The following is a 21,608-nucleotide window of genomic DNA, read 5'->3' as shown; positions in this document are numbered from 1 at the left end:
TGAACATTATCTGCTCAGAACAGAGCCACAACGTTCATCCCCACCACATGCAGTTGATATTTTTTTAAGAGCTGTTTGTGCCTTGCAGATGATGGAGTAAAGAATATCTTTAAATACTCTCAGTTGCTTCAGCTTTCAAAGCTTTGGTTGTTCTCTTTATAGGCTAGTTACGTAACCTGAGAACACTGTGTGCTGCCCTAATGGCTGAAGCAGTCTTTTTTTTTTTTTTGGACTCTGGCCCTTAAAATAACGTTTTCCTTTGTCTTTGGATATTGGGTAAATTAGGATAGGCCTGAGGACTTTCTTGAGGAAGGAATAAGCAGTGCATGTGTGAGGTTCTGTTTACTCAAGCTACTGGCTATGTTTTGGAAAGTCAGTTGTAAGAAGCTTTAAACCGTGCATCATTTACTGGCCAATTTGTGAGAGAAATTGAAATGAGAGCCTTTGCAGTTGTGGAGAAGCATAGAGCTCTACAGTGGGAGGTGATGTATGGTTCCCCGCATATGTCAAGACTGGCTTCGAAGGGCCTGGTTGTTTAAAAAAGGCATTTTCACTTTTTATTTATTTGCTTATTTTTTTATATGGGGTTCTTTATCGCTTCAGGAAATGGTCATTTTTGCTACAGGTCAGAACAAATTGTGATTATTCCTGGGGGCACTTAGAACAAAACATCTAAACTTGTTCTCTGTGCAGCTGCAGTTCTACTTCTGCATCCCTGGTTATACTGTATAGCTCTCTAGCAGATGATTTAATGACCTGGGAGTTCGTGTTACTGAAATAATTATCCGGGAAGCTTATGAGAAAATGTCAATAGCTCATAGTTCTTACTGATTAATATAGAGCTTAGTGAAACAGATAGTGTTGTCAAAGTGGAACTTGGACTCTCTTTGCTAAATCCATTCCCACCTGTGACTAGGGCAGTTTATTTTGGACTAGATGAAAGAAATTGGAGGGAAAGTACTGAGTTTCAACACCCAAGCTTAAGTTTCAGTGGCCTATGTAATCTAGAAATTCATTTTTAACAGTAGTAGCGTAGTGTACCCCGATACAAAGAGCTTTGGATGAGACTCGGGGGGACCTAAATTCTGGCTTCAGCTGATGTTTGTACTTGCTATACAACTTAAGGTCAACAAAATGGGGAAAATACATCATATTTTGGGGAAGTACCGTAAACTCACTGAGAGAAAGGAAATTTCAAGTATTTATTTCCGTAGGTGGGATTTTTAGAAAGTCACCTTAGTTGAACACAGGCGAGTTCTGTCCTGGAATAAACACAGTGTGGCAAGTGTGTAGTGTTTTGTTTTTGCTCTTGTAGGGTTTGTCATGGCAAAATGGGGATTTGAGGTTTTTCATCCCCTTTATTTGTTTGTTGCACTAAAATTTCTGAAATTGATTTGGGTTTGAATCTGAAGTGTCGCATAGACATAGGTTTTAATCACCATTACTTCATCACTCTATGACTACCTGATTCTCTAACAAGGGAAAATTGGTCATTTATGAGTTAGCCTGCGTGGAGGTGTTTTAAGGTTTGGTTTTTGTCTCCCATTCTCAAGGTATACCCGGCAAATTATTCTGAAAAATTAATAATTGAAATACTTTATATAGGTCAAACCATATATGAGCCAATGGATTACCCAAATTAGGTGTAGTGGAATTTTGTTTCATTAATTATTGTTTGAAATAAGTGGGGCTTTGTAGGATTGAGAAGTAATTTTTATTTTATGAAAATATTGTTAAAATGTTATTTACTTTCAATTGGAGTGGAAGGACTGGGTGGGGTGTGAGATGTAATTTTATATTGTCAAAATAATTCAAATTGACATCAGTGGATACCATGCTTTCCTGCTTTTATAATACACCTGCTCTTACTGTTACTTCTTTTACCACAGTGTGTATCATCTAGATTTAAGAATTCCACACTTGAGGCTTCAAAAAGTTTTTTGGAAGTGAGGGGTGAGGATGGGGCTAGAATTGAAGGGAGGTAAAAAATATAGCCAGCTTTGAAAATGTTACCTGGGGTTAGCATTAGCATTAAATTATTATTACCCCCAAGACAACAAAAGAAACGACAGCCTTTTTTTTTTGGCATTATTCTGATTAGACTCAAGCATCTCCCAAAGGACTTTAAAAATTCTAGGCTTTTTAAATATGACAAATGTTTATTAAAGTACTTTTTGAATATTCACCTGCTTGTTTAAAATTTCAATTTAATTTAAAAGATAAATACATTAATATGTTACAAGTTTTAAAGGTACAAAAGAAGGTACATGAGTCTTCTTCCTTGCTGTCTCTTAGCCGTTGATTTCTCTGCTGTGGAGGCAACCAGTATTATTGGTTTCTTGTATGTATTTTCAGAAATATTCTAAAAGATTGCTTTTGGAAAGGGAAAGTTGAATTGTACTCATTAAAATATTAGCATTAACTTGGATAGGCAGACTAATTGTAATGAAAAAAATCAGTTTGAGCCATAAGCTATATGTTAGTCATAGATAGGAGACCTATAATAGTATAATAATAATGGTTGTATTATTATGAGACTGTAAGCATAGAATGGGACATTTTTTGACCTCATATGGCATTTAGCAAGATTGCAGGTCTTTTTAAAATTTTTATTATTTTTAATATGGCTTACCCACTCCTAGAGACTGGTGGAAGGATGCTTACCTAAATATTTCATTTGTAATTAACCTAATTAAAGGAGCAACAATTTTTTTATGCCGAACTGCAGTGATGAATCTGAAAAGTTTTTTCATTATAGAAAATTTCAGACATACACAACAGACGAGAGAAACCCCCATATTCCTAAGTCCATTTTATTTCACCTATAAAAATAGTATGCTTCTTTGGCAAATAAGGATATATAAAATATATATTATACATACACTTGCGCATCCTAATTCTTCCATAATCACGTCTAATAAAATGAGTCATAATTCTTTAATGTCTAACTCCCAGTTCACATCAAGATTTTCCTAGTTGTCTCAGACATGTCTTTTTATAGTTGATTTTGCAGTAACAACTTGTAAAATGCAATTTTGATGACTATAGTGTCGTTAGGGCTGATAAGTTAATCCTGATAAATAGAATTATGCTGATTGCAGAAGGAATATAGAGCAACTGCCAAGCCAAATAGGAATTCCAAACATAGACTTTTTTTTTTAAAGCTCATTTTGAAGGATTCACACATCAGTTATGCACATCAGTGACACCTTCAACATATTTAGACTTCTCTACCTAGTTTTTTTTTCTTTCATTTTTTAAATTATTATTAGTTTCAGGTGTACAAAACAATGCAAGAGTTATCCTTTTCATACTCACAAAGTGACAGCCCTCCTCCCCCCATCCACTGCCCTCCCATACCCGATATCATACTTATCTATTACAATTCCATCAACTCCATTCCCACACACTACTCCACATCCCGTGACTGTATATATATTGTAATTGACATACAATATTATTGTAGTTGACATACAATATTATTCAACATCAGCTTCCGATATACAGTGTGGTGGTCAGGCCTATACACCGTCTATGAAGTTCTACCTAGTTTTCTATTTACTTATATTCTCATGGTTAATATGACAGCTGTGCATATTAGTTTTTCCTCTTCTCTTTGGATTGTGACTATGAAAGAATAGATAAAGAGGAAAAAATGTTTGGATTAAGTTTCTTAAAAGTGGAGGAACTATTCTGAAATGTCTGATAATTTATCTGTTCTGCTGCTCCTACTATAATATGACATATTTCCACAGACTAACAACTGAGTTCTGTGATAACTTGGGGCAGTACAAAACATGGAGTTTGAGGGAAAAGAAGAAAAATGGCAGATTTAGAACAGGGAGAAATGGGAAAGAGTAGAAATTCATTCATTTGCCTTCTGTTTTAATTGTGCAGTGTACAAGTCCCCGGAGTATGAGTCCCTTGGCTTTGAACTTACTGTGGCGAGATTAGTTTCTATTGGCTATCCTCAGGAGCTGCTCAGCTTTGCTTACGATCCTACATTCCCAACCAGGTAATTTTTCAAGACGTTTTTGGGTTAAGACCCCTTTCTCTATCCCCAACATCAATAATTTCAAATTCATCCCTGACATAAAAATAAAAAGATATTTTATGGGGTTTTTTGGGGGCGGGGGGATAGGGGTGGGATAGAGTTGATCTAAAATACAAGGACTTTTCATGCACACCATCTCTTTTGTGTTCTTGAATTTAACTTAGTTTATTGTTATTGAAGAAGGTCCATATGTGGAGAAGAAAGGGGATTTTTAAAACTGGTAGGCAGTGACCAGTCACAGATGCTCCCACCTCTGGTTGTTGGAGAGCAGTCACGCGTTTTGCCAGTACACTTAACTTGATAATCAGGAGCCTTCTTGGTAGTTTGCATTTAAGATTAAGAGGATATTTATTTATCTGAGATGCCGTCATCAAATATGTTCCATACACAACATCTGATAGAGGGAAATACAAGCCAGCTCAGCTGTCTAGGAAAATTAAAGACGGTTTTAGAATGGAACCAGCTGTAGTAAGAGGAATTATAGTTTACTTCTTGTTTGATTAAGCTCTTATTCCATTACAGAAAGCAGTTGTGATTATGTATCTGGACAGAGTAAATATTTTTTAGTTGCTCTGGGATTCATTTTTAAGATTTCATTCAGTTACTTTAGCCTCTAGAGTGATATTGTTTTGGGACATACTTGAGTTGCCATATAGCTTGAATAACATGGAGTTGGTTCATGGTAGTTGAGTAATACTGCATAAGATTATTGCCTGTATTTGCATTACTGATGATGTCTTCTTTTTCACACAGGGGACTTGTCTTTGATACACTGTATGGAAATCTTTTGAAAGTTGATGCCTATGGAAACCTCTTGGTCTGTGTACATGGATTTAACTTTATAAGGGGGTGAGTACACAGAAACTTTTAGCCTCTTTATGAGTGTTTTTATAGTTGAACAACATGAGGATGACATTGTCTCCCCAAATGTAATATACTTTTTCTGTTTATTCATCATCAAAGAGCAATTCTTTTACATACAGATAGCTTAACAATTATTTGTGAGGCAGTTAGGACCCAAAACTGACTTACAAATATAGTTAGCAGTTACATTTTGTTGAATTAAATGCCTTCCACTTAAACAGCATCTAACAGAGCTAATCTTGAAACTTGCCAAAAAATAACTGTAGTAGTTTTGACTTATTTGAAATTCTTAAGATTTTTATTTTCTCCTTTTTAATACAGTTCTCAGGTAGCTGCTCAGAAGAGGTAGGTATATAAAAGTACTTCGAAAAATTTAAAACTACAGCAATGTAAGCTTCATTTTCATAACCAGAATATTTCCACTAGTCTTACTGATTTGGACTCTCTACCCTAGTAAACAGCAGATTAAATTTGGTGTCTGCTATTTTTTGGTGAAACATCCCCATTTTCTCTTTTAAAAAATCACAGTATTTGACAACTATAGTTGTGGCTTTACAGTTACACATCTTCTCTATTATTATATTACCTAATTTCCTTACCACTAACACTGTATTAGGGTCAGAGCAACTCTTAAAACCATAATATGTATCAATCTTTCATGTAACTTTGCCATATAATATTCATTCTCAATGGCAAAGTAGTAAAAACTGCACAGTCTACATTGAAATTGTTAAAGAGACATGTCTTTTTGGTAAATACCTGTTGTGACAAGAGGCACAGACTAATTGAAACTGTACTTGAGTTTTCTTTAAATCTGAGGTCACAGCAAATCCCTACTTGGAAGTGAAGCATCTGAAGCAAGACTCTTTAGCTGGCGTTGCACAGGCTTACAGATTTCCACGTGCACGTAGTGAGGAAAGGGTGACATCCAACCCCATCCCAATGTATCTGGACAGGCCTTTCTTGCACTGTTCTTCTCATGAGGGGTGTTCAAGATCCATGAATATCAGGAGGCAGAATTTAGAACGTGAAGTGACTGCAAATAGTACTTGCAACCTAAAGTATTTTACATATGGATATTATCACTATAATTCAGAATTCCAGTGAGGCTGAACCAGTGTCCTGTTGACTAATGTCTGAAAAGGGATTTTTGTATTAAGGGGGGAGAGGTAGTCAGAGAAGAAGAGGAAGAGAAGCAGTTCTATAAATTAGCACTACGATTAGATTTACTAACTCAGTATTCACAGACCTCCCTTCTTCCCCCAAATAAGCCAGTAAAGTTTCCAGAAAGCTCCTTTGAAAATACATTTAATAGTGTTTCAAAAGCACTTATTAAACACTTACGAGTAAATGCAGAATCATTCAAACAGCACTTAACACTTTGCAGTCTGTGGAGTGAAAAGGAAAAGCCCATGCAGCAGGAGAGACTGAGGCGGAGGATGAGGGAGTCGCTGGGGCGGAGGTGGGCATGGCTGCCAGGCACTCAGGCTCCACCAGGCAGCACCTTACATGCCTTGCCAATGAGTTGGGACCTCTTTTTTGGACAGTGGCAAAAAGGCTTTCAAAGTTTTCGAATAGGATAATATTGAGATCAAATCTTTATTCGCAGAAAGTTAGCAGTACTATGTTTTCTACCCAACTCCATGTCTAGCATTCCTTTTATGATACATTACCTCCCCCTGAATTTTTATTTTAAATGTAAGCATGATTTGACATTTAAACAAAATGTAATTGTAACTATATTTAAAGTCAATTTGGGTTCTAATTGCCTAATAAATGTTAGCTATCCTTATGTAAAGGAATTACTCTTAAATGACAGAATAGGAAAGTATATCTAAGGGGACAGTGTCATCTTACTAAACCTGATTGAGGAAAGTATATAATTACGATTTCCTTCAGCCTTAATTTTCATTATAGAAAATCTCGGAAGACTAGAAAATGAGATATTCTACAAAGTTATTCTTTATTGGAACTCTTATTTCAGATGGGTGACAGAGAACAATATGATTTTGTTAATCTCCATAAATTCACCATGAGAATTGTGCATTTTTATATTTTCGTTTTTCTCTCTTTTGCTCCCTCTGTAATATTTGTATTAGCACCACCCCCTTCTTGCAGTGTTTCATTTCACTCACCCAGATTCTCATGCATCTCTAACAACTTCCGTTTCTCTGGCTTTTTTTTTTAAACCCTAAATGTTCTCCATCAATAAAGTCCCTGTCTTCTTTTTCTGTACTTTTTAAAAAATATATTTATTATTTTTCAGTTACAGTTGACATTCAATATTATTTTATATTAGTTTCAGGTGTTCAGTATAGTGGTTAGACATTTATATAATTTATGCAGTAATCCCCTCTGTTAGTCTAGTACCCACCTGGCACCATATGCTCTATGCTGTACTTTACATCCTCATGACTATTTTGTAACTACCAGTTGGTATTCTCTCTACTATTTTTTTTTTAAGCTGTGCCATCCTGCCACCCGTTGGCAGCTCAGCAGCTGCTCAGTTTGGGCCTGGAATCGAACCGCTGTTGCTCAGAGCTCAAACTCTTGAGTGAGCTCTTAACCAACTGAGCCACTCGGCCAGCCTTTCTCTATACTCTTAAGTGACCTCATCTACTTCACTTACTACCTGTGCATAGATGATTCCAGTTATCTCTCAAGTCTGAGTCTCTGTTTTATGTTCTTGACCTTTTTTCCGATTGCCTGTAAAAATCTGTTTACTTCAACTTAATGTATCCAAAATAAAACTCAACATCCATGTCTCTAAGATTTTCCTATTTCTATTAATGGTACTACCAGCTTCTGAGAGACACTCTAGTGTGAGCATCATTATTTTGATTTTCATGTCCCTAATCTGCCATACCCATTCAGCTGCCTGATCTTGTTCATTTTACCTTGACATTCTCTCTTGAATATATTCTTCCATTTAATTGTCTTGGTCACCACTCTAGGACAGGCCCCTACTGTTCTCATCTGGATTCCTGCAATAACTATTTAACTGATTTCTCAGTCCGTTGTCTCTGTGTCAGTAAGCTTTTGCTGCAGAATAAATTACTTCAAAACTTGGTGGCTTAAACAATCTCCATTAATTTAGCTCAAAATTCTGAGAATCAGCTGGGCAATTCTGGGGTTGCTCAGCTGATCTGGAATTGCCTCACTCACATGTCTGGCAGTTGGCGGCCTGTTGGCTGAGGTGCCTCATTTCTGCATGTAGCCTCCAGCAGATTACCTCCCTCTCATTCACATAGTAGCCTCAGAGTTCCGAGTGCAGCAAGAGTAGGCTGCCCAGTGTACACGTGTTTTCCAAGTCTGTTTGGATCCCACTTACTGCTGTTCAAGCCTGTATTGAAGGATGGAGTCACTGAATTGAAGTAATTGCAGTTGTATTATAAAGGAATAGGAAGAATTTGTAGCCATTTTTGTAACACATCACATTTCTTTTTTCCATCTTGTGCTAAAACTGCAACTAATTTAATATTTTGGCAATTCATATCCGATGGTTTTATCCCTCTACTTGAAAACTGTCAGTAATACTCTTTTGTCCCTAAGAATAATAGCATGATCTGCCTCAATTTATCTTTCTAGTTTTAATTTTCTCTGCTTCCCTTTCTCTACTCAAATTGGACTAGTTTCTCTACCAAGCCTTTAAGGACCATCTCACATGCCACTACTTTCACGAGTCCTTCCTAGATTTTCCTCTCCTCACTCGCACATTCACTCAATTGAAATGGTCTCCCCTTCCTCTGTTTTCGCATAGCTCTTTGCACTTTCTTGTGGTAGTTGTGATATTTTACTTGTTATAATTGTTTGTTATGTGATTCATCTCCCTTACCAGAACTTTTTAAGAACAACCCGAGCTTGTTCATCTTCGTGTGTAATGTTTGGAACCCTGCCTTGCATGTAGCCACCAAATATTTGAATGAATTTTTGAATGATGAGTATTTCTCAGTTATTATAATGTTAATTTTTGGGGTGTCAGTTAATTAAAAAATTTTTTCTTTCAGACCAGAAACTAGAGAGCAGTATCCAAATAAATTTATTCAACGAGATGACACTGAAAGATTTTACATTCTGAATACACTATTCAACCTACCAGGTAGACTCATTCTATGCTTATATATACTGATGCTTTCTCTTCTTTCCATGATGATTTGCCTTTGCTCAAGGGAGATTATGAAATAAGTTTGAATTATCTCACTTATAGCTTATGAATATCTATTCTTCATTTTTCAGAGACCTACCTGTTCGCCTGCCTAGTAGATTTTTTTACTAATTGTCCCAGATATACCAGGTATGTACATACTATAATTATTTTTCCAATTGATTTTTAAAAAATTAATGTACAGGGTTTTAGAGAACTGGCCATTGTAGGTCTTTTCTGCTTTTCTGAAGTGAATTTAGTGCTAGTGAAAGATGCCACATTGCCAGCCTGAGAGATGGAACAGCACCAGCAGCTCCATGCAGGCTCTCACCTCCCACACGGCCCCTCTCCTTGCCAGTGTGCTGCAGCCATGTTTGGAAGGGACCACTTCTGATTGGCTTCTCCTGGGAATGAAGACGGCCAGCAGAGGTGCTAATTGTGACAACTGAGTGGGAGGTTTGTGTGATGATTATCTGTCCAAGCAGAATTACACTAAAACCCCCCTACTCATTTCACAGCAGCTACCCAGGAGCCATTCAGGGATAGTAATTGAGTTTCATTTCCAGGCCCAGCAAGATTTGATTAAGGAATAAATACTGTTTATCCTCCCTGATGTAAATTTTTGCTTGAGTCTTGAACAAGTTATCTTCTCCTTTTTAGGGGGAATTGCGTAACCACGGGTGAAAGTTGAGACATGTACCAGAATTTGCTAACTTCTTATCCTCTTTAGGCCTTACCCACTTCCAGGCACTAAGTTTGGTGGAGTGCTAAGTCACTAAGCTGAATAGAAAGGAAGCTATACCTTTGTACCAAGAGATGTCAGAAAAGTCAGGGTACAGAGAACCTAAATTACCAATTTTAAGGTTTAAATGTTTCTTTGATAGGAACCTGTTTCTTAAAAGTGATGAATAAAGGAACCTGATATTTTTGGAACTGGCCTTTTAGCTTCCATTCAATAAATTCTTCTATCACTTCGTATTTGTTCACAATTATTGCATTCCATTGAACACTATAGTCACCTCCGGTGGTCAGAATGGATTTTCATTAGGGAGTATTTTCCTAATTAGCCAGTGCCTTTATCTATGTGATAATGGAACCTTTGAGTCCCTGGGCAGTGTTTGATAGTCATTTGATTTGCCCTCCTTTGGATTCCCTGTCATGTTCTTTTCATCTTTCTGTAGCTGTGAAACAGGATTTAAAGATGGGGACCTCTTCATGTCTTACCGGAGTATGTTCCAGGATGTAAGAGATGCTGTTGACTGGGTTCATTACAAGGTACCTAAGAGCCGCTGGCTGCTTCACCTGCTCACTTTCTGCCATGTGTTTTATGATCTGACACATTAACTTTCCAAGTGCAAAAAGAGCAAATTTCCTTTAACAAAAAAATGAATTTGCCCTCTAGTGATAGCTCTCTATATTTCTGTTCCTGTGTTTGGCTGTACTGCTTTCAGAGGTCATACTGATCTTTCCTCAGTGGTGGTGCATTTCCCAAACATATTTGGAAGAGATTTCAGTGTTAATATTATACTTACTGTATCCTTTGGGGATGATTATGGTTCATTTTGGTGTTTTTTTTTCAAATACCTCACACTTGACTAATAACACTAATATTATATTTACATTTACTATAAATTGTACTGAGTAAAATATGGAGTGCCTTTTGATTTCTAGTTTAAAATAAAAATAATTTTATGTTTTAAATACCTTTTGGAGGCAGAGTTGCAGCAAATCACATCTGTTACTTTTTCCTGGCCTTCTCCAGTTTATCTACTTTTCTATTTTGGTAAATACTTAAGAAATGCATTTAGGTTAATAGTAGACACAATTGGTCTTATAACTCTTAAAAACTGACTTTGTTATTTCCTTGTTTTCTTCCCCTAGGGCTCCCTTAAGGAAAAGACAGTTGAAAATCTTGAGAAGTATGTAGTCAAAGATGTAAGTAATAAGGAGAAAATAGATCTGCATGATCGCGTATTTAACTGTTAGGGAAATGAATATCAAGCCTATTTATAAGGAAAAGAACAATGGAAGAGATTTCTTTGTTTTGGCATAATATATGATAAGTACAATCACCAAGAGTGAACATAGGTCTTAGTATGGTTTTTCCTATTTGTTGATAGTCAAGAAAACCTAGCATTGCATTTGTTCTTACAGCTCTAATTATAATAAGAGCAGCTAGAGTGGTTACTGTGTGTATATCAGCGTGCCAAGTGATTACATGCATTATCCCATTTATTCCATGTAACCCTGAATTAGGTATTGTTACTTCTGCTTTATAGATGAAAAAGCTGAGGAATAAAGGGATTAAATAACTTGCCCAAGTTCATAGTTAGTAAGTCCATAACCACCAAGCTAGATTGTTTAAAAAAATGTACATATGTGTAACTGTTAAATTGTCTTTAACCTATCAACAGGAAATAATAAGGAAAGCTTAAAAACATCTTAAAAGATATTAATGGAAAACTTAATTCAGAAAAATCTGTAGTTAATAGTTTGTACCAATGTTAATTTCTTAGTTTTGATAATTGCTATGTAAGATATTAATAATTAAGGGAAGCTGGATGAAGACTATGTGGGAACCCTCTGTACTATTTTCATAACTTTTCTACAAGTCTGAAATTATTTCAAAATAGTACACACACACACACACACACACACACACACACACACACACGCACCACCATAAGATGAGGTTCTTCATCCTTTTCTTACAGAATAAAAGTAGCAAAATGCAATGTTTTCTCAAAGTAATTTGGTGTAAAGATTTCTCACTGTTTTTAGTCTTTGTACCTCCTAGTTTCCCCCCTAACCCCCAACCTTGTTGCTTCAAGAAAGAACATTGAGTGGTTCAGGAGGGGTCTAGGAGAATTGGAGTAAAGAAACCTATTTACTGTGAGACAAGGAAAAGCTGTTTTTCTTGTGGTCACATCAGGAGTTAGAATTTTCTCGTATCTACAAGTGGGTCTGGGCATTTCTGGGTTGTATCCTGCACACGTCATTTCATTTCTGCAAGATGTTTTTAAAAATGAAAATACATACAATGAAGCTATATCTAATACTATCTATGTAGAAGATTTTGCTGATGTTTAAAATCAGCTTCTCCTGATCTGTAACACATCTAATTCACACATTTTAAAAGATTACAAGGTAATTTAAATTCTTTCCTGAGGTAGACATAATGAGGAAGGTAGAGATGTTTTTATTAATCATATAATCATTTATATGTATCGTTTTATATATAAAATCTGTGTATTATATACACCACATATATTACATATGTTAATACTTAATTTGTGCATAGTTACAATGTGCTCTTGTAAATGCAAAATTCTGAAACCAACCAACCCTTAACGGACATCCCTGTTCTTATTTCAGTGGACCAAAGTCTGGTATGTGATGACAGTGTGAATGAATATGTATTTGTGTTTTTGTGTTTCACTCATCACTGTATTACATTTCAGGGAAAACTGCCTTTGCTTCTGAGCCGGATGAAGGAAGTAGGGAAAGTATTTCTTGCCACCAACAGTGACTATAAATATACAGATGTAAGTGCTTAATATTCATATTTGTTTATTTATACAGAAGAATTATTTTGTCTAAAGAACTGTGAAGATAATGAGGAAGATAGTAGCTTATTAAGGGTAGTTTTTGCCATTTCATTTTGAAAGCAGAGTTAAAAGAGCAAAAACATATAGTGTAAGGGCTACATCAAAATGATTCTAAAAATTTTCTAAATATTTGACTATTTTCCCTGATTACAGTTGGCTACTTGAATGTTTTAATTTAGGAATTAAAACATTTGTGTTGGTTAAAATGGCTTCTTTGTCTCTTTGGCACATCATTTATATAAACTTAAATCACACCCTTTATTGCACATGTGTACATGCCCTCCCTGCTGTTGGGAGACAGACAGCAATAGATGGTGCAAAGATATTTTGACTTAGCCATCAAAATTTACTACCGCTGAATTTAATTTTTTGCCATGATTAAACCATATAGAAAAGCCAATTTAACTCCCTAATCTCATCTTACTTTTGCCAAGACATAGTACTGTCAAGAAGCTCAGCGCTTTCCAATCCTCTTTATGTAAAATCTTGATTTAGAAATCTGGTGATTTGGAGTAAGCAGTCTTACAAAGCCAGGGGTTCATTGGCTTGGTTGGTCTAAGAGCAGTAGCAAGAAAGCCGTGGGATGTTATTTCCATGTAAATCATTCGTCTTCTCAATGCTTTTACCTCAGATGCCCTTCTCTTCTCCTGTGTGATCCAGTACACCAGGAGAGCTGGATAGGGCAAAGAATGAACCCACAGAAATACCTCCTAGTAGCAGCCCATGTCCTACTGATAATGTCAGAAGCTTTTGTATGTTTGTTATGATGAAGCATTAATTTCTGGCTTCCACAGCCATGATTTCATAAACTTGAGAGGAAACAAGAATGTGATGAATCCTATATTGAAAAAGACCTGTCTTATGAAAAGCTTGTGTGATTTTTTCAGGTGTTTTGTATCTTTTGCAGAAGTAGTATATGGACCTTATGTTGGATTTTTTTTTTCCCCCCAGAAAATTATGACTCATCTGTTTGATTTCCCACATGGCCCCAAGGTAATATATGTAAATTAATAGACCATTTCTTTAGTAATAATGAATGCATTTAATCGGTCTGGAATATTGAGGGTAAGGAATTGGTCAGGACCCATCCAGAAGTCTTCATCATAAGTCATGCAGGAGCTGGTGTAATTTAAAGTTGCTAACAAGTTGAAAACTTAGTATCCAAATAAGAGATATTCATGTGGTATTTAGTAGAGTGGATCAGAATAATTTTATGCCCAAGAAGTTCTCTGCAGAGTTGTTAAGTTTATGTGGCAATAAAAGGAATTTTCAGATTGAAGAAGATACCTGATTTAAAAGAAACAGAAACTGTTCATAGTTTTAACAATATCTAGGTTTTGCTATTAGTTATTGATGAGTTTTGTGCCAGCAGTATAGCTGCACTTAGATTTAAGGAATACTCAATGCAATTTAATCATATTCTTGTGGGATTTTAATCCTAGGTTTCTTTGAATAAATGTCAGTAAATCCCTCTTTTGAGATCACCCAAAAAGCACAGTATGCAGTGCTCCTCAGCTTGACCTTAAAAGGTTAATGCCATGGTTCTGTTTCAGGATGGAAATAATATTAATGGGCATAACTTTTACATTAGTGCTGCGCGGTTACCCTGCAGAGTGAGTCAAAGGCCCGTGCGTACCCAGAGCCATCATTCTGAGAACATAACCGATAAAACTTCCTAATAGTTCCTTGTTAGTTTGAGTACTTCAGTTGATACTGATCTGCCCCTTTCTCAGTTTCTCATGAGTATTGATTTTCACCTCTCCTTAGCCCCCCCTGGGCCTCTTTTAGCCCATTTTAGAGTGTGAGCACCCTTTCTTTCATATAAATTGCTGTGAGATAAGTTAATAAGGAGTAAATGAAATGATTTAAGATGTGGAGATTTTTAGAGTCATTATTTATACTTTCACGTTGCCTGCTTCCAAAAGGATGTGGCTTATAATAAGACACAGTATATTTTTAATACAACAGTGGAATCCTCTGATTATCCTCAGTATTTCTACATTCCTTGCGTCTGAGTGAAATTAAATATTAGTGCCGTAAGGTTAGGAGTGATGTTTCAGCTTTGGCTGTTTCTCTTTCATCAGCCTGGGAGCTCCCATCGACCGTGGCAGTCCTACTTTGACCTGATCTTGGTGGATGCACGCAAACCACTCTTTTTTGGGGAAGGCACAGTCCTGCGTCAGGTGGACACTGTAAGTCGAGAGGATGCTCTGTCTGCTGGCACACTTCCTTTGTGTTTCTCCTTTCCCCACGCCTACTCTCCCTATGGAAACAAGAATTTTTAACTTCTTAGCCATAGCCCTTTTTGGAAATTATTCTAAGAGTTCTGATCTTAATTGAAATAGCCAAATAATTTAAAAGAATATAATTCAGAAGTGCTGTTCATTTGGCTGCCTAGCCAAGTAGCAGTTTGGGTGGAGATTGTGATAGAATGATAAAATATTACAAAGCCCATATTCTCTTCTTACAGAAAACTGGCAAGCTGAAAATTGGTACCTACACAGGCCCCTTACAGCATGGTATTGTCTACTCGGGAGGTGAGTCGCAGACTTCCCATTATTTAGTGTAAGTCTTTGCTCAGATCTCACTGTGAGAGCTTTGATGTCCTCCCAACATCTGCTGAGGGATGTCAGTCATGTACTAATGCAATAGGCGTCAGGGAGAACAGGTTTGAGAAGTTGTATGTCCTAATGAACCTTAGATTTTCACTAAAAGGATCTGTTTCCACCATCCTTCTTTTACCTATTTGAGGCTTTTTCTCAGTGTCCTGGAATCATTTGATGTGGTTCTCAAAGGGCCCTCAAGGAGCCCCTTGGACACAGATGGTTATTATGTTGGAGTGAGAAAGTCGAACAAAGCCAGCTGAATGACAGACTGTTATGAGAAAAAGTGGTGGTACTTTTGAGGGTTATAGTCACTAACGCTGTGAGATATGTAGTTCTGTCGCTCTTGGATTTGGTGACATAGTGGAGCTGAAGGCCTTTTCTTAAAGGCAATAAAAAGTGATGAAAAGCAGAAAATTGTGAGTCTTTGTCTTTCAGAAAGGTGAGCCCTTTTTCTAGTCTGTTCCTCACATAAGAATAAAATTAATCATGTTATTTAATGGTTATGGTACTTGGAACATATTTTTAATATGGAGACATTTGTTTTCTTCTTCATTCCATTGCTTCAGGTTCATCTGATACAATCTGTGATTTGTTGGGAGCCAAGGGCAAGGACATTTTGTATATTGGAGATCACATCTTTGGGGACATTTTAAAATCAAAGAAACGGCAAGGGTGGCGAACTTTCTTGGTGATTCCTGAACTTGCACAGGAGCTGCATGTATGGACTAATAAGAGCTGTAAGGAGCCATTACTCTTACTTTCTAAATCATTGACATAACCTAGTTTAGATCTAAATGGCCAGCTGTGAGTCAGTCCTCTTTGATGAACCATTACATTGATGTATGGGGTCAAATGTCAAAGGATGCACCTTGACATTTGTATACCTTCTTCCCAGAGAGCCAAATACTTCACAGAACTCCAGAATTTGAGGATTTATGAAAGGTTATCTTGTTCAGCTTTCTTCTTGAATCCCTTCACGATTAAGTATAAAATGTCTCTCTGAGTTGTATTACAGTAGCAGCTAACCTGGGAACTCCACTCTCCTCTGTAGTCCCGTCTCTCTGCTGCCAGCCCATATCTGTGATTCTGGGGCAGTGGTGGCTCTGAGTGTTAATCACCTCCTGGTATTTTTTATTTGCTCTTCTGAGAAGCAGAGAATGAGGCCAAATTGCATTCTCTGAGCTGAGCTACACTGTGTACAGTGAAATGTGAGCTTGGAGCTAATCTTGTAAAGATGTTTGACACACAGTTTCCCCAAACAGTCCTAGCTGGCATCACCCAGTGTGGTGATCGTAGGCATGTTACTGAGACACCTTGTGCCTTAGTTGCCTCAAATGTTACAAGGAGGGTAATAATTATACCTACCTCGTAAAGCTGCTGAGACTTAACTGAGGTAATGTGTGTAAAGAAGAGAGAAGTATCAACCCTCCTTAACCAAGGCTCCTCATTTGAGCCGCAGAGAAGATGAGTGAAGGACTCTCAGGCCTCTCAAAGATGGCAGAGAAAGACTTGTTACATACAGCGGGTACATTAAGGCTTCATTTTCTTTAGGGAATCCTAGCTCAGAAAAGCTGGACACACAGAAAGCATGCAGCAGACGCTGGCCGTTGCTAGTATTTGTATTTATCAGTGGGGTTTTCTAGCTAGCCTTTCACCCACATTTTCAACTTCCCACCTATGAAGTTTTAGCAATCTAGTTGATGTGGCTCTATTTCCTAGACTTGTAACTTTGGACAGGCCACTTAATTCTTTGTTAGTACTTGCTTTGCTGACACACTTGAGATGGGTGAGGTGTGAACTGGCACTTGGTCAGCTCAGAATCAGCATCCAGTTGGAAGGAGAGTTGTAGTCAGTTTCAGCAGCAGGAGGAGGAAAGACAGCTAAAGAGGAGGCTGGGGTGCTCATCAGCTGCCAGACTGCAGGCCGCGTGTGTGGGTTATCCTAAAGAGGGACAAGGAAGTCATTCGATACACTCACCTCTGGCTTTACTTTTCAGTCATGTCTGTAACCTTTTAATATAGTGTCAGCAGTAGTTAAAAATTGGATGCTTTTTATTCAATTTATTGAAAACATTTTCCTTTTCCTTCCAAACCTTAACTAGCACTTTTCGAAGAGCTTCAGAGTTTGGATGTTTTCTTGGCTGACCTCTACAAGTAAGTTTCTTTCATAATTTTAAAACTTTCTTCCTAAAACCTGTCTGCCTCTTTGGGGGTCACCTAGGTGTACGGAATTGCCTTTCTAGAGATTTTCACTGGATTTTTTTTGTCTCCAGGCACCTCGACAGTAGCAGCAACGAGCGGCCAGACATTAGTTCCATCCAGAGACATATTAAGGTATCCAAGTGGGGTTTGGGAGAAAACTTGGAAAATAAAGTTTAAGTGATTTTTCTAGTTCTGATTTTACCCAGGAACTGGCACATAGCCAGCACTTAGTAAATATTTTTTGAATGAGCTGACACGCACTCTTGCTCTTTGTTTTAGAAAGTAACTCATGACATGGACATGTGCTATGGGATGATGGGAAGCCTGTTCCGCAGTGGCTCCCGGCAGACCCTCTTTGCCAGTCAGGTGATGCGCTATGCTGACCTCTATGCAGCCTCGTTCATCAATCTGCTGTATTACCCATTCAGCTACCTCTTCCGAGCTGCCCACGTCTTGGTGAGTTAATACAGCCTTAAACTACTCTTTACAGAGAAGATGCTCCTAAGGCTGAAACCTGCAGCCAGCTTTGTGGGAGGCGCATGTGCTAAAGCCCAAGGGCAGGCTGCTCAAAAGGAGGCTTTGAGAAAGTGTGGTCAAGATAGACTGTTACAGGGTATAGCTGTACTCGGAGGACTATTCAAAGTTGTTTGAATGGTGAAGTCTTTCCTCTTTTGTTAGCACTAAATGAGAGAAATGTGGTTTTTGGTTTTTTTTTTAAGATTTTTATTGGGGAATTGGGGGAAGGGGAACAGACAAGTTGCTGTCGTTTTGTTCTTCAGTCTAGTTGTGGAGGACGTTGCTTCACTGGCCCAAGTTGGCACCATCATTGCACTCTTCCCGGGCGAGGCAGATCAGTCGCCGGCTTCTGGACAGCCGCTCACAGCGGCTGCTGGCCGCTCACGCTGGCTGCTGGCTACACACGGTAGCCCATGACAACCCACTGCCACAGGGGCTGCAGCCTACGCCGTCGCCAGCGACTCACAGCAGCCCAGCTCCAGGTTGAGCTGTTGTTCAGTATCTTAGCTGTAGAGGGCAGTGTCACTGGCCTTCATATGTGGGATCCGAACCGGGGCTCTCTGGCATCCCAAGCCAGTTCTTAACCAACGCGCCACTCGGCCGGCCCAGAAATGTGGTTTTTATATTCCTATGTTCTGATACTGATGTTTCAGGACTACCTTTGCTGTGAAGTAGGAAGTAAGGATCTCTTCTTTCCCATCTTATTCAGTTTCAGGCTATGGTAGAATAAACGGTCTGGGCGCAGTTTTGAGGGTTGGGAAGAGAGAAGAGGACAGGTAGCTTTAGGTAGTTCCAGAAAAACACTGTGTCTAAGCTGGGTTGGCTTCTGGTCCATGATAGACATCCCTCTGCATGGCCACCTAAAGAGGGAGGGGGTTAGGATTTGGGAAACAGTTCTTTCGTTCTGCCTGCTTTCTGAACCTGACTTTGTTCTAGATGCCACATGAATCAACGGTGGAACACACACATGTGGATATCAATGAAGTGGAGTCCCCACTTGCCACACGGAACCGGACTTCAGTGGATTTCAAAGATTCTGACTACAAGCGGCACCAGCTGACACGGTCGATTAGTGAGATTAAACCCCCCAATTTCTTCCCACTGGCTCCCCAGGAAATTACACACTGCCATGATGAAGATGATGATGAAGAGGAGGAGGAAGAGGAAGAATAAGGAGAAAAAACAAAACTCTGAGTACCCATTAAACAAGTTCTGGCAGGACTCATAGGAGAAGACCATGTCCCTGTTTGGGTTTTAGTGGGAGGGGGAGCTCCGTCAAAGGTACATCTGCAAAGTTTCTGAAGACTCTAAGGTATTCTAATCATAGGGAGATACTTGTTTTAGTTCTGTGTGTCTGTACTCTTCACAGATGGTTCAAAATTGTAATGGAATCTATTGGAAGAAAGTAAGGGTAAAACTGGGCTGCATGCAGGTGGCTCTGGCGTGGCTTGTGACAACGTTTCCTGGTCTTGTTTCACTATCAGTAAAGTTGAAGGGTCTCAGAGTGGAACAAGGAGAAAGATGGGAAGAGGTGATCCAAAAATGCTATTATGTTACAAATTGTGCACTTCCTCCAAAGTCCATATTTTTCAGTGCATTACATAGTATTGTATATCATTGGAGAAATACATTGTTTCCATGATCAAATGTAGTCTTCTGTTAAGGTCGAGGTTCATTTTACAAGCCTGTTAAGTGTCCTCAGTAACTCTGATAAGGCTGCTGTCCGTCTGTGGCTTTATTGTAGGGCTGATGTGGAATGGACTGTAGCAATTTCATTTTGAGGCAAAAGTCTTCATCTATTTCTACAGTTATGTGATTGATACCAAAAATGCTTATTTGTTTTCAGAAAAACAATCTTTTTCTCATCCGGTTTAAATCTATAGAAAGAATTTAGCTGACAGAGTACAAAGAAGCAAGTCCCCAAAAAGAAAAGGAGGAACCTCCTCCTTATATGACAGCATAACTGACTAAAATCCACATGCTATGGGGCCCATGGTGCCCAGTTGCAGCCTTCGTCATCCTCGGGGCTGAGTGGTTTTCAGAGTCGAGCCGTAGAGGATGGGAAGTGGGCTCTGTAAGCCAGAACCTTACAAAAACAGAGGGCACAATCAGTGTGAATAAATTCACTTTAGAATCCCAAGTGAATTCATTTCTTGTTGTTTTGAACAAGAATGGATCATTACTGTGTATTTTAGGGTATCATAACTGCCTTCCAGTACAGTGAAAGTTGTTACAATGGTTGTTACAATGTTTTTAACAATGGTGTGTAGACTCTTACTTTAACCTTCATATAGTTCTTCCATTCTTGTCATTGATGAACATGGGAGGGTAGAGTAGCTGCTCTAGAATTCAATAAAGTATAACATTTCTAATACTGACTTTGACCCCTTCCTGTAGCACAACTGTAATAACTATTAGTCTTCAAGTGGGTTTAGGCTTGGCTTAGTGACAGCAATTTGAAATTCTCTTAAAATAAATATAGTCTAACATTAACTTCATGGTTAAATTTATAATATAATACTTAAATAGGCCTCAAAAATTTTTCATGGAAAGTTTTTTGGTACAGCACTATGAGGAGATTAAAAAAAAATCATCTTACAGGTAGGGAATGCAGTCAAGATACTGTCCTGTTTTCAATTTTAGAGAACGTGTCCGTGGTCACCCCAGCTATTAATTACTCTCATTCAGGATAGAAATGTTGCCCAGTTTGCCATGGTCTTAAATTTTCTCAAAGCCACAGAATTTCTAAGTGAGTTATTACAACTACAGAGCTAACTTGTTATAATAAGTACATTTACATCCTTTCCCTTTTACAGCAAGGACCAGCATGAGCACTTTGCTTTCATTTACTCCACTTTTTGCATTGTGTTGCCCACATAAGATCTTATCTATGTACAAGTTTCTTTTTAGTCCCTTGTCTCACTGGCAGTGGGTCTAAAGAGTGCAAAGTGGAAAACACACAAATGGAATAAGAATGTCATTGCTGGTCACAGCTTCTTCAAGACCACCAAAACTTATTTTAAGAGCTAGGATTCTATATGAGTCTGAGACCCAAAGCAGAGTGTTACTTTTCTGTATATTATTCCTGTTAGAAAAGGGTGTTAGGGAGGAAGTGGTCCTTGGGCAGGCACTCAGGACACTGCAGCTGGGCTTGTTAAAACATGAATGTGGGTTTCTCTGTTGCCAATAGTTAAAGAAAGCTGAACTGAAAAGGTATAACCTGACTCCCCTCCCCACCCTCACCCCCTTTTTTAAAGCTGAGGCGTTTTAGACTGAGGAAGATCTTCTAGCTCTTCTCAGAACTTCTTTTCTGAGTTTTGGAAAACACCACTTAGCTTCAGGCTTTGTAAAAGGCACCTCCCTCCCCCTTTTTGGTGCTGGACCAAACTCCCACTCTCAGGGCAATGCATGCTCATAGGGGCCGAGGCACAGCAGACCCCAGCCCTGCCCGGTCCCCTCTACGAGAAGACCTGTCCTATACCTTCGTCTCTCCAAAGATGGTCAGTTAAAGCGCAGATGGGCTATTTCAGAAAAGTCAGTTAAAGGCAAGAAATGTTGGTGTTCTCTTAGATTTTCTCCTACTGTAAGCACAGCTCTGCTGAGACCTAAAATAAG

General features: G+C 38.3%; 1 protein-coding gene across 10 annotated transcripts in view; it reads left to right on the top strand.

Moving 5' to 3' along the window:
* The window catches only part of NT5C2 (5'-nucleotidase, cytosolic II), a 121,330-nt gene extending 100,959 nt beyond the window's left edge, over positions 1 to 20,371 (top strand). For 6 of the 10 annotated variants that reach the window (XM_019636397.1, XM_019636389.1, XM_019636388.1 and 3 more), the window contains 16 exons: positions 3,898 to 4,015; positions 4,808 to 4,903; positions 5,240 to 5,263; positions 8,926 to 9,017; positions 9,155 to 9,212; positions 10,244 to 10,337; positions 10,944 to 10,997; positions 12,524 to 12,607; positions 13,622 to 13,663; positions 14,755 to 14,862; positions 15,141 to 15,207; positions 15,843 to 16,013; positions 17,378 to 17,429; positions 17,549 to 17,609; positions 17,757 to 17,933; positions 18,930 to 20,371. In XM_019636397.1, coding sequence (XP_019491942.1) covers positions 3,898 to 4,015; positions 4,808 to 4,903; positions 5,240 to 5,263; positions 8,926 to 9,017; positions 9,155 to 9,212; positions 10,244 to 10,337; positions 10,944 to 10,997; positions 12,524 to 12,607; positions 13,622 to 13,663; positions 14,755 to 14,862; positions 15,141 to 15,207; positions 15,843 to 16,013; positions 17,378 to 17,429; positions 17,549 to 17,609; positions 17,757 to 17,933; positions 18,930 to 19,166 — 1,535 coding nt within the window. In that variant the 3' untranslated portion in view covers positions 19,167 to 20,371. The remainder of the gene's footprint in view (positions 1 to 3,897; positions 4,016 to 4,807; positions 4,904 to 5,239; positions 5,264 to 8,925; positions 9,018 to 9,154; positions 9,213 to 10,243; positions 10,338 to 10,943; positions 10,998 to 12,523; positions 12,608 to 13,621; positions 13,664 to 14,754; positions 14,863 to 15,140; positions 15,208 to 15,842; positions 16,014 to 17,377; positions 17,430 to 17,548; positions 17,610 to 17,756; positions 17,934 to 18,929) is intronic. The other 4 variants (XM_019636398.1, XM_019636393.1, XM_019636392.1 and 1 more) reach the window with 1 other exon arrangement.
* Positions 20,372 to 21,608: the final 1,237 nt, after the last annotated feature.

Source organism: Hipposideros armiger, unplaced genomic scaffold, assembly GCF_001890085.2.
Source record: "Hipposideros armiger isolate ML-2016 unplaced genomic scaffold, ASM189008v1 scaffold_28, whole genome shotgun sequence".
Classification (NCBI taxonomy): Eukaryota; Metazoa; Chordata; class Mammalia; order Chiroptera; family Hipposideridae; genus Hipposideros; species Hipposideros armiger.
Note: the sequence above shows the minus strand (reverse complement) of the source record. Positions and strands in the feature narration are given on the sequence as shown.